Genomic DNA, 13,612 nt, shown 5'->3' with positions numbered 1-13,612 from the left:
CCTTAAAGTAAAAGATATGTGTAAATAAATATGTATTATATATATGGTTGTGTATGATCACAGTCATATAGATATACATATATATGTATATATATGTACATATATATATATGTGGGAAAGTTTTTTAATGGGTTGTGGAAAAATAAGCATACTAATGTACTCTTGGTGGAGCCATGAATTGACCCAGACATTCTGGAAAGCAATTTGGAACTATGCCCCAAAAGGCATACCCTTTGACCCAACAATACTACAAGGCCTGTACCCCAAAGAGGTAAAATAAAGAGGAAAAGAATGCATATGTATAATAATGCATATATATAAAATGCATGTATATATATGGCAGCTCTTTTGTTATAACAAAGAACTGAAGAGCAAAGGGCATCCCTCAATTGAAGAATGGCTAGACACATTATACTATGTGAATAAATGAGCTATCATTTTACAGTAAGAATGATGAAATGGAAAGTTTAAGAGAAATCTGAGGAAACTAGTATGGATTGATAGATAGTGAAGTGAGAAGGAAAAAAAAAACTTTGAAAGACTTAAGAAGTCTGACCAATGCAGTTACTAACCACAAGTACTGATGACTGATGAAGCATGTAATCCATCTACTGACAGAGAAGTGACAGAACCAATCTGCAATATAAGACATACATTTTCAGACATGGACAATGTAGGGATTTGTTTTGCTTGTCTATGATATGCATTTTTGTTACGAGGACTTTGTTTTTCTTTTCTTTTCTTTTTTAATTAAGGGCAATGGGTAAGAGGAAGAAGAGGAATAAGGATAAAAGGGAGAAAAAAAAGAAACAAGCATTGTTGAAACATCTTTTTTTTTTCATGCACATAAAAAAATAGAAGGAAGGCCAGAAAGAACCGGAGAAGAAGGACAGCTTTGAAAGTTACATGTTGAATTTATTGTATATTTAAAACAGAAGGAGACTATACTCTATGTGGGAAATATCCATTTTATTTGTTAAACTCAGAATAAAAAATAATAAAAATACAACAGTTAAAAATAAAAGTGTAGAGAGGTAGCTAGGTGGCACACTGGATGGATATAATTTGGACCTGGAATTAGCTAGTAAGACCTGAATTCAAATCCAACTTACTGGCTATGTCATTTATCTTCTCTCAGCCTTGGTTGCCTCATCTGTAAAATGGATTAATAATAGCACCTACCTCTCAGGGTTGTTGTGAAGATAAAATGAGAAAAGATTTGTAAAGTGCTTTATAAACCTTAAAGGGCTATATTTATTATTCAGTCACTTTCAGTCATGTCCCACTCTTCATGATTCCATTTGGGGTTTTCATGGCAATGATACTGCACTGATTTGCCATTTCCTTCTCAGATGAGGAAACTGAGGCAAAAGCAGGGTTAAGTGACTTTAGAGTCTGAGACTAGATTTGAACTCTGGATGATGAGTCAGCCTGGCACTCTATCCACCTAGCTTGCCAAAAATTCTGTATAAGTGCTAACTATTATTATTAGTTAAAAAAAAAGTTTCTTTATAAAATGGAGTTAAAAATATTTGCACTTCTCCACCTGGTTGCTGTGATAAAATTTATTGTAAATGTTAGAATGCTATATCAACTTACTAGTGAATGAGAAGTAAGCAAAGGGTCAAGAGAACAGGATTCTTTAATAAGTTGCTCTACCTGAAATATCCATTCAGAAGTATTTATCAGAAGCATAAGTGGGTTGGGGCTACCATGGTATCCAGAGAGAGGAGACAGGTGTTTTAAATAAAGGGGAGCTCCCTCTCATCCTATTACAATGACTGCTCTCTTTGTTGGAGCTTTCTGCTACTCTATCACTCTCCAGTTTCCCACGGAATCATCCTTCTTGCCCACCATCGTCATTTGTGCCAGGGCTGGCAATAACCTTTCCCCCTCTCAGGTGAAAGAATTCCTAGCTATGGCCCCAATGCCTACTGGAGGGCAGGTCACTTTGCTCTATCATTTGTAAAATTCTGTAAAAGGAAAGTATTGGACTGTATGACCTCTATGGTCCCCACTAACTCAAAGATACCATGATCTGCAATGATTCTCTCCCATCTATATGTTCATATTTAGAATGTGTAATATATGTATAGATACAATATTATATGTATATGCATGTGTATACATACATGCATGCATACATATATATGACAGGGCAATAGAATACTGGAAGTAGAGTAACAAAGCCAGATTTTATGTCTCAGTTCTTTCACTTACTAACAGAGACTGTAACCTAAGCCTCACCTCCCTTCTTTATTAATGTACTTGTATTACCTACTTCAGGGGCGGCTAACTGGTGCAACAGATATAGTGCAGTGCCTGGAGTCTGGAAAACTCATCTTCCTGAGTTCAAATCTGGCCTCAGACATTTTCTAGTTGTGTGACTCTGGGCAAGTCACTTAACCCTATTTGCCTCAGTTTCCTTGTCTGTAAAATGAGCTAGAGAAAGAAATGGTAAACGATTAGTGGTGGTTGTCCTTCATTCTCAAAGAGGACCAAAATGACATCACCATGAAGTAAAATTTCAGTGTGTTTGACTGTGGCTGATCAGACCAATACAAGCTCGGAATGCTCTACCACAGGTTGGGCACAGATAGTCCATGTGAATATTTGGGGTGGATATTCTAAATTTGCGCATCCTACTTTTTTACTTTGTGCTCTCTCAATTATGCTTTGCTCAGAGAGCACAACACCCTTTCTTATGTGGGCACATCATGCTGAGCGGTCCTGTGCCAGTGCCTCCCATGTTGCACAGTCAAATTCAAAGTTCTTGAGAGAGACCCTGAGAGTGTCCTTGTATCACTTCTGACTACCATGTGATCGCCTGCCCCATATGAGTTCTCCATAAAATAGTCTTTTTGGCAAGCATATATTTTGCCAGCCCATCAGAGTTGCACTCTCTGAAGCATAGTTTGAATGCTTGGCAGTTCAGCTCGAGCAAGGACTTCAATGTCTGGTACCTTTATCCTGCCAGGTGATCTTCAGAATCTTCCTAAGACAGTTCAAATGCAAGCAATTCAGTTTCCTGGCATGGTACTAGTAGACTATCCATGTTTCACTGGCATACAGCAATGAGGTCAGCACAACAGCGCTGTAGACCTTCAGTGTGGTAGTCAGTCTAATACCTCTTCTCTCCCAAACTTTTCTTTGGAGCCTCCCAAACACTGAGCTAGCTCTGGCAAGGTGTGCCTCAATCTCATTGTCAATGTGTACATCCCTGGAAAGTACACTGCTAAGGTAAGTGAACTTATTCATAGCATTCAAAACTTCTCCACTTGTTGTAACCAGTGGTTCCATGTATGGATGGTGTGGTAGTGGCTGATGGAGCACCTGTTTCTTGGTGTTAATTATTAGGCCAAAATTAGCACAGTTAGCAGAGAATTAATCCATACTTTGTTGCAACTCAGCTCAGAGGCTGTACTGAGTGCACAATCATCTACAAACAGAAAATCATGCACTAACACTCCCTCCACTTTGGTCTTGGCTTGTAGCCATTTCAAATGGAAGAACTTACCATCAGTGCAGTAGCTGACCTTGATGCCGTGTTCATCCTCATTGAAAGCATTTGACAACATGACTGAAAACATAATGCCAAAAATCATGGGAGCAAGTACACAGCCCTATTTCACTCCATTGCTGACTGGGAAGGCACGAGAGCATTGTCCACTATCCAGAACCCGGGCAAACATGCCATCATGAAGTTGATGTACAATACTGATGAACTTCTCTGGGCAATCAAATTTTGACATAATTTTCCACAAGCCCTCATGATTAACAGTGTCAAAGGCCTTGGTCAGATCTACAAATGTTATATACAGACCTCTGTTCTGCTCCTGGCATTTCTCCTGAAGCTGTCGGGAAGCAAATGCCATATTGATTGTTCCTCAGCCCTTTCTGAAGCCACACTGTCTCTCAGGTATATGACCATTTTCCAGGTGAAGGATCAGCCTTTTAAGGAGGACTCTAGCAAAAATCTTTTTAGCAATGACTAAGAGAGAGGCTCCCCTGTGATTGTCGCAGGACGATCTATTCCCTTTACCTTTATAGAGATGGACAATGGAGGCATCCTTGAACTCCTGGGGGATAACCTCCTCTTGCAATATAACCTGGAAAATTTCAGTCAGCTTTTGCATGAGTAATGGTCCCCCTACCTTGTAAATCTCAGCTGGAATAGAATGAGCACCAAGTGCTTTGCCACATGAAAGGAGCCTAATGGCCCCCAAAACCTCTTCTTCAGTTGGAAGTTCAGTTAAGTAGGGATCGACTTCAACCTGAGGTAAATGGTCAATGGCCTCAGCATTGATTGATGATGGTCTGTTGAGAACACTGTGGAAGTATTCAACCCATCTCTCTAGGATCATGTCCTTATCACTAATCAATGTGACTCCATCAGTGTGTACCATAGGTTTTTGGTCCATAAATAGCTTTCAGAGAATCATAAAAGTGCTTTGGATAAAGGACTACATACATTGCTACTTTTATTAGTATTTTTTCTTTTTTTGCTCATTCACACATGTAAGAAGTGAGAAGCAAATTGTCAAAAGTTACATATATGCCACTTCATTTGTATATTTTGACCTCAGTGCTAAAGCTCAGTACAAAACTCAGAAGGATTATCCTGACAAAATCAGACCAGCTTACTCCTTCTGTGATCTTGTTGCAAATTCTCTCTTATTTGCAAGAACCCTTCCAGTTCACCACATTCTTTTAGTACTCAGCAGAGACATAAATGGTTAGTTTAATTTCAGTGATGTGACAAGGTTTTTTATGATTTTAAGTTTAGTATTTCATTTTATATAATATCACATAGTTAATAAATAGTAGCTACAAATAATATATCTTTTCTTTGCCTTTTTTATGTCATAGCAATTTGAAATAAATTGTTTACAAAATAACTATTGATATTTTCTTTTTATTATGTTACTGGCAAATTTTTAAAGAGCACTGAATATCATAATATATATTCATATTTTCTTTATACTTGCTTTTTTTCTGAATGTACATTTTCTAGAAGCTTGCAAGTATATGAAAAGTATTCAATAAAATTCAATAAAATTTAGGTGCAATAGGGTTACTGTGATAAAACAGAATTTTAAAAATACTAACACAAAATCATTTCCTATTGAAAACAAAGTTATCAATTGTGCATGATGAGTAGTTTGTGAGGCACAACTTTCCATTTTATTTGTGGCACAAGTGCATAGTGAATCTTTAATTCTCAAAACACAAAGCAAATGATCCTCTTAATTTATAGGAAAGACAACTTTGACTTATATGTGTTAGAAGTAGGAATTCCCTCCACCCAGTAGGTCAATTTGATTGTAACTTAGGGTTTTAGAGATTTGTCAGAGGTCCAACGAGATGAAATAATTTGTATCATCATACAGTAAGGGTCAAAGGGAAAGATGTAAACCTTTTTTCTCTCTAAATCCATTCATCCCATAGATTCCAAGGTGAAGTAAGGGATGGGGGATATAATCTCTCTACCCAACTCAATTGATATGATCACAGAATGTACTCACAGTGAATATGGTTTTGATAAAACAATGGACTTTATAATAACTTTGGGAGGTTTGAACATAGTTCCTTAATTGAACCAGAAAGTGCAGTGTCATAGGATGAACAAGTGAATCAGCCACACCCCTGGGCTTTAAATAGCTAGGAACTAGCAGACACTGGGAAACTAGAGGGCCAAGTGGATAGAGTACCTGACCTGGAGGCTGGATGACTTCTTTTCCAGAATTCAAATCCAGCCTCAGATACTTAGTAGCTGTGCTACCCTGGGCAAGTCACTTAACCCTGTTTGCCTCAGTTTCCTCATCTGTCAAATGAGCTAGAGAAGGAAATGGCAAACCACTCCAGTATCATTGCCAAGAAATTCCAAAGGGGTCATGAAAAATTGGACAAGAAAAACAACTAAACAACAAAAGAGACTAGGAGGTAGCCAAAGCAGTCAAAGAGAAAATCAATTTTAATATCTATTGGAGCAACCCATGGGCTGTATTGAGCTCTTAGAAGGACAGTAAAACAAACAAACAAAAATCTATGGCTCCCAAGCAATTAGACAAGGTTTGTCACCCTCCCCTAAAGCTTTGTAAAGGATGTGAATCTGGGAGGTCTTTCAGGCCCCAGGGCAGCCCTAAAGTACTGTATGTTGAATATCTTCTTTGTGGTTTCCAGGCTTAGGCCTTAAATGAGACTTAGACTTAGTGAGGTCTTAGCTGAATAAAATCACTCACCTGTACAACATCTAATTTGGAATAAAGATGCAAAAGTTTGGTAAAGAGAGGAGTGACAGCAATTGGTTCCATCTCAAAATGTTTATCTCAAATTACCATGTCTGTCTGCTAAATGTTATGTTTAGTTTTTTTGATGGAAACCTTTGTTATAATATAAACCAGAAACAAATCTCCTGGCAAACAGAAATTTAGATCTGAGGATCACCTGATTAAGACTTTAGAGAGTGATATATATGTTTGTTTGGCATCTTAAAAGACTTAAATTTGACAAAGGAAAAATACTGCCCTTCTTGTCAAAATAGTTATAATATGAAACATGAAAAATAATTTGGATTTTAACACTATTCTTCAGCAGCTGCTTCTAGGGCTTCTCCAAGGATTTTCTCTTTAATTATTTTATCATCTTGAGTGCTTTGTTTTAAGTTCAACTTGGATTATCTATGCTAATAGAAGTGAAAAACAGGTTTGTGGGTAATTCAACAATATAGCCATGAGATCACCCCCCACATCATTTTGATCTTGTCTTACAGTGAATTATGTAATTGGTGGGGTCAACAAAATTATCTTTAATTTCATTCAATAAGCATTCATTAACTGCTATGTGTCAGGCATTGTGCTAGGTGCTGGAGATGAAAAGTCAAATTAAAAAATCTTTTATCATTTTAAACGCCAAGTAATTGCCAGGGGAAGCAAATTATTTTGTTTTTAAACTTATTAAAATTAATTTTCACTTCTGCACACACCAATTAATGGTAGAACTCAATGAAGTAGAAAGAATACTGGACTGAGAATCAGGAGACTGTGTTCTGGTTCTATTACTAATGGTAAGACCTGGAAGGTCACTTGATTCTTTTGGGCCTCAGTTTCCTCATCTGCAAAAATTAAGAAGGTTAGACTAGAAAATTTAATAAATCCTTTCTAACTCTGAGAATCTTTCATTCTATAATTGAGCTATGGAGAAAAGAAAGTCTTTTTGGCATTAAAAATTTGTCTTGATAATCCACAAAATGATCCATGAATCATTAATTGAACACTCAATGTGTTTTCTTTCTTCAACCCCTTGTGCCATTAACATTAGTTAACATCAACCACTATATCTTTGTTTTTGCACAGATTAATTCTTTATTTTCTCTATTTATTTAAAAGAAGATATTAAGTCACAGAATACTAGAAGGGGCCTCAAAAATTATGTAGTCCAGTATCCCCCTTTCACAGATGAGAAAACTAAAACAATATAAAAGTGACCTGTTCAAGGACCTACATAGGTATGTGGTTAGAGTGGCAACTTGTTAGATCATTATTTTTCCTACTTATTCTGGTTAAACATGTTACTATGATTTTAAGTGATAAATCAGTGAAATTGGCTCATGGCTCACAAATTGGCTTATGATTTAGAATCACTACCATTAAATATGCCTGTGTTTGTAGCGATGGTTTTATTTTTTTAGAGCTCTTCAGGTCCCATGAAAATAATTATAATTTTCTTATAATAATTTTTGTAGGTTAATTTTACAGTTTGGTTTCAGTTAATTCAAATAGTGAACTCCCCTGAAGTACTCACAATATTTGTATTTACATTGTATGTCTATTTCCACTGAGCTGGAACCACTTACCTTATTTTACATAATTATAACTTTGAATATTGCAAATTCAAATACATGGGACCTCTTCAGGGGATTCATTATTCACACTAATTGAGACCTAGCTATATCAATGAAATCATAGGTATCTTTGAAAATAGATATATAGGAAACACCTGAATATCCTTATAATGCAGTCATGTAGAATGACAGCTAATTAATGGTAATTATCATCATCATATTTTTATAGAAATGAAGATATGAGATAGACAAATGATAAACTTGGATTTACAGCAGCAGGAACAAGGAGTGATGGCTGGTTTCTTCCTTCCTTCCTTCCTTCCTTTTAAACTGTATTGGTAATTTTGACTTAGCAGAACAACCCAAAACTCATGGTTCTTAATCCTTGAAAGTAAGATTCACCACTATATGGCCAATGAGGAAAATAAGCATCAGGAAATAAGCTGGCCCCTCAACGTTGCATATTATTCATGAAGTTGATTGGATTTTATGGGACAAAGCAAATTGTTTTCTTCATAAGAATTTGTTTAATTGCATGTTTGATTATGATATGGGGGAATTATAGGACAAAAAAGAGACTCAAGTGTGTTGTAGTTTTAGACAATTATATCTGGAGTCAGAATCCAGGGTTCAAATCCTGCCAATAGAGACTATTTGGTCTTTGAAAAATCATGTAACCTTCTGAACCTCAATTTCCTCATCAACAAAATGGGCATAATAATATCTTAAGTTATCTGCCTCGTAGGGTTGTTATGAGGTTTAAGTGAGATAATGTATACGAAGCATTTTGTATACTTTATAGCATTATATAACTATACAATACTATCTAGAAAGGAGTAGAAGAATTGTGAAGGGAATATAGAAACCTATGAAATAAAGTATCATTGAAGTGTTAAAGTGTCAGGCTATGAACTTCTATATTTTTATTAAGATTGAGAGTCTAGGAACCTTAACCCCCCTACTCATTTTGCCAGTAACTGTGAAAAAATGTGACAATCAACATTTACTACAGGTCAGTCAAACTTTTTACTGTTCCTCATTTAAATAAGGTGCCCTATCTCCTACCTCTGTATGATTACATAGGCTGTCTCTTTTCCTGTCATCCCCCACAAACCCCACACCATGTCCATGCCTAGTAGGTAAGAATGGTGTTCTATGCTCCTGCCTCAATAATTGAGCCTGGACTCCTTAAATGAAACAATCACCCACATGACCAAATATGAAATAACTAACAAGATGACAGATACCTTTGTCAGATGAGACCACTTCTGTTCAGTCAATCAGTCAATCAATGAAGGGCATTAGACCATGTTCCAAGAAGTCTTGGATCAGTTTAGAAAAAGTGAAAACCATTAGATGAAATGAAGGGCTACAACATAGAAAATGTCTTGGGATTAGCGGAAAATAGGCAGTCTCATCTGTATAAAAACAAAGATATGGTGGTTGATGTTAACTAATATTAATATTAATGGCACAAGATATTACTGTTTTGAAGAAAGAAAATACATTGAATGTTCAAAAGCTTTTGTATGAGAACAAGTTATTTCAGAACAGGCCATTCAGATACCTGACTGCCTAAAACAATTTTATTGACCACTCTCAGAGGGATTTACTTGGGGAAAGAAGAAAACCTCTTCCCTCTTTAATCACAAGAAGACTGTAAACTTCAAAATGTTGGAGGATTTGGACTTCTCATTTGCCATTCTAGCAGTATCCCCAGAACAGCTGATAGTAGACTCTGCATCTGCAACTAAGGACAAACTAGATCCATGGAAGAAAGGCATCTTCAGATCTCTATGAAGATGCCAGAAGAAAGCTATACTGTGACTAAGGATAACTTTATGAGGTCCCTATGAGGGGAGAAAAAGACTTAGCAACCAGAAGCTATGTTATCTCTTGCCATACTATATGTTCAAAGCTTGTGCTTACTTTCCCCTGAATTCTGTATGTGCTTGTTGAGAAGTATCACAGTGGTCTGAGGAATATTTTGGACCAATTGTTCTTACTATACCAGCTTAGTTAATGGTCTTCTCTAAAAGTTAATTAAGTCAGCCCAAGTGATGTAAACTATTATTCAGTGGGGCTTAAAGCACACTGATGGGGGCTCATGATGTACAGTATCAGACCACTACTCTTCCTAGTCCCCCAGGGTCCCCTAGAATTCTGAGAGGACAAATATTGGTTCCAGTCCCCTAACATGCATGAGGATTTGGGATGGTAGTCTCAGGGTATTTGCTATAACTGCAATACACTCCCTCATCACCTCTGCCTCTTAAAATCCTCAGTTTCGTTCAAGGCTCAGCTTAAACACTACCTTCTACAGGCAACTTTTCCTGATACCCTGTCACTAGGGCCTTCTTCCCACTCCCTGTTATATTGTATCTATTTTAAATATATCTATACATGTAGGTGTTGTCTTAGTCAACCAGTATTTATGAAGAGTTTACTATGTACTACCAGGCACTGTGCATAGGGCTGAGGAGAAAAAGAGAGACAAAATATAAAAATGAAGTCCTCAGTTAGGAGATCTTAAACCTTCTTGAGTTTCAGTGTCCTAGTTTATAAAATATTGGGTTGGGTGATCACTTAAGATCCTTTCCAGCTCTGAAATTGTATTTGTGTTGACTTTTAGGTTTACATTAGGTACATTTTATAATTACAGTAACCAGTGAATAGTCAGCAATGTTATTTACTAACATGGAACTCTTAGCAAATGAAAGTGACTCACAGAAAGTTGAACTTTGAACACATCCCCAAAATGATCAAAAGGATTTCAGTACTGATCTGATTCTTTACCACAAGCTGCACTCTTTAGTGTTCGTTGAAAATACCCATCTGGAATAGCAAATTTGGAAGCAAGATAAACTCTCTTGAGAGGTTCTTTTGACCAGTTATGTAGTGAAATGGCATTTTTTTCCTTCATCCATTCTTTGCATGCATCCTCTGCTTGAGCAAACCAGAAAGGGGGTTCTGGCCATATCGTATTTTAAAGGAAACTGTGGTCTTCACATCATCAGTTCAAGTTTTAAGACTCGTACCACATGAGAGTGTAAGGCTTGCATTTGTATAAATCAGATTTTTAAAGCTGTAGGGGGGAAAACCCATGAGGCTTTCTTAAGATTTACTTTATTAAGTAGAATTAAGGAAAAGGAACTGAAGTAACCTTGAGAAATGGGAGTGAAGATTGGGAAAGGCAGGAAGTTCTTTTGTCCCTTTTCTTCCCCCTAAGGTGTAGAAAAACAGATGCCTCTATTGGTTGTCCAGGTCTCTGAGAAAACATCAATAGCTTTCATATGTGTGTGTGTGTGGGGGGGGGGGGGGGGGCGGTGCTACACCTGATCCTTTGCCTTACCCCCAGAGAAAATTAGCAGCAGCAGCCTGCAGACTGTGTACTGGGATGTGCCAGCAGGCAGGTAGGGTTTTGTTTGTCTTTCTTCTAGGTTTCCAATTTTCAGAGGTATTTCTGATATGATAGAAAGATGTAGTATAGTGTATTTACATACAACCTAGCTCCCTTTCTAGACTATGTTGGCATTACAAAACTTTGGAAGCTGCAACAAACCACAATAGCTAATTCGATAAGTCAGGGGACATTCTTTGTGGAAGGATTCTGGGCAGGTGAACTAGGGTTTTGTTGATTCCTTTGGATCATTTTTTCCCTTTTTCAGTTACTTTTTTTTTTTTTAAGCTTAGGGGTAGGGAGGAGTGACACGGGAGGTGTGACACCTAGAGTGAATCTAGGGAAGCTTGGAGTAGTTCCTGGATTTAGGGTTAAGTTTCTAGGAAGGCAGAGGGCATACCTTCAGTCCTTTTTCATGATCCAATCACGTACCTTGGGGCAAACTTTATGTGAGGTAAGGTATTAGGTAAGCAACCCAGGCATCCAGGGTGCGTTCGATGTCAAAGCCTTGCAGAGAGGAGTAGGGAGAGAAAGAGGACTGGGGTGGGAGGGGGAGACAGGTGGAGACAGACGCTCGGAGAGGAGTGGGCATTGAGGGGGGTGGGGTGAGGAGGGAGAAGGATACCCTGCACCCACAGCAAGAAGCGACAAAGCTTGACCTCTCACTGTGTCTTGTCTTGCAGTTGCTGAATTTATGTGATTCGGTGAAGGAGGATGCACTGAAGGTGATTTCAGCCTTTAACATCCCTCACAGCTCCATCCACGCGCCGATTGCTGGTATTCCCAATCCCAGAGCAGCCTGGGCATTTTACCCTCCACCCCAGCCTCAAGAGCAGCTCAAGTCGGCCGGGGAAAAAACGGGCCCCCAGCGACTCAAATTTGGGGCCAAGTTATAAACGTGCTGTTTTCGGGGTTGTGTTTGCAGTCTCCACGGTGGTTCATTTCACAGAATCAGGAAGTTCACCCTTGATGTGTGCCAGGAAAACTATCCCATTTAGGTCCACGCTTGACCACTTGGCCCCTGCTGAAAAAGAAAGGGCACAAACTTGGGCCAGGCAATGCCAGCATGTGGCCACGGGTCTTTGACCATAGTTGTCTATCAACCGGGTCAGGGAGGCCAAGGCAGGCAAGAAGCACGAGTCTGATTGCAGCTGGGTCTGGACTGCAGTCGCAAGGGTGTGAGAAGAGTGAGTTTGGGCAGGGTAGGGGTGAGGGTAGAAAGTGTTATACCGGAAAGGACTTCCAGTTTTGTCTTTGCTGGAGAGCTCACACTGCTGTCCAAGCCACTCGGTCTCACTGACTACCCAGGGATCACCCAAAGCCGGGAGTTAAGCTCTTTCCTCTGGCTTCTGCAGGTTTGAATTCGAAGAGATTCTGTCCTTAAGGACGGGAATCTCGCTGGAAAGAGTAAGTCAGATTCTGAGGGATTCCAGGAAAGCTGATAAAATGTAAACAAACTCATCGAACTCCCCTCTTTTCCCAGCCCGTACCCCAGCTAGCCTAGGCAGTTAGCTGTTTCAATGAGTCAGACCCACTTAGCTTCTTAAAGGAAATGCCCGGGAGATGACAGACTGATAATACCTTTTGGAATTTTACTCAGAGAAGATCTCAAAGTAAATGCTCTGGAGGAGTCCGAGAAAAACCAGACCGGTCCTCATAACTATTTACCAACCAATGCAAACAACTTCTGAAAAGGATGGAGGGGTGGGGGGGGTGGGGGGGAGGCGGTATTTAGAAACACATTTTAAATCATTTTTATCATATAACGTTTTTAATCTATCGAGTAGAAAAATATGTAGAAAGTTTAATAAAGAAATAAAAACAAAGGGAACAGTGTTCTTTGTCTCTTTAGAAGTCAAAGTAGAGAATAGGGCTCGACGCTTATTATGATTTAATCTTAAAAAAGCATCAAAATTGAATTGGGATCCTGAAACACAAGGACATTTGTACTCAAAAATCCTAGCACGAGGACTGTGATTTTTTTTTTTTTACTTCACTGCCAAAATATCCACCGTCTACCCTTTATGCCATGTGCTCCCACGTCCTCAACAACCAAACCAAACAAACAAAACGGGAGTAGAAAAAGCTTGTCTGAGTAAAATCATTTTGAGGGACCTTCCAAGCTCCCAAGTTCCGGGGTCAAGAAAAAAAGAAACCAATGCTTTTCTTTGATTTTTCCCACCTGAGGGCTCCCCCCTCCGCCCCCTCAAAGTTTCCAGGGAAGAAACCTTTACATTCAGAAATTATAGTCCAACTGGGCTAATAAACCCTAGAATTCCAGCAAAAAGAAAGGGGGAAGGGATGAAGGAAAGGACAGGACCTAGAGCTTTGTCGTCACCTCGGAGGGGACACACAGGAAGACCTTTGTT

General features: G+C 38.6%; 1 protein-coding gene across 4 annotated transcripts in view; it reads left to right on the top strand.

Annotated features, from left to right (window-relative positions):
* ACOXL (acyl-CoA oxidase like) overlaps positions 1–12,943 on the top strand; it is a 572,636-nt gene extending 559,693 nt beyond the window's left edge. For all 4 annotated transcript variants that reach the window (XM_072636271.1, XM_072636277.1, XM_072636298.1 and 1 more), the window contains exon 19: positions 11,927–12,943. In XM_072636271.1, the coding sequence (XP_072492372.1) occupies positions 11,927–12,139 (213 nt within the window). In that variant the 3' untranslated portion in view covers positions 12,140–12,943. The remainder of the gene's footprint in view (positions 1–11,926) is intronic.
* Positions 12,944–13,612: the final 669 nt, after the last annotated feature.

The sequence above is a fragment of the Notamacropus eugenii genome, chromosome 1 (assembly GCF_028372415.1).
Source record: "Notamacropus eugenii isolate mMacEug1 chromosome 1, mMacEug1.pri_v2, whole genome shotgun sequence".
Classification (NCBI taxonomy): Eukaryota; Metazoa; Chordata; class Mammalia; order Diprotodontia; family Macropodidae; genus Notamacropus; species Notamacropus eugenii.
Note: the sequence above shows the minus strand (reverse complement) of the source record. Positions and strands in the feature narration are given on the sequence as shown.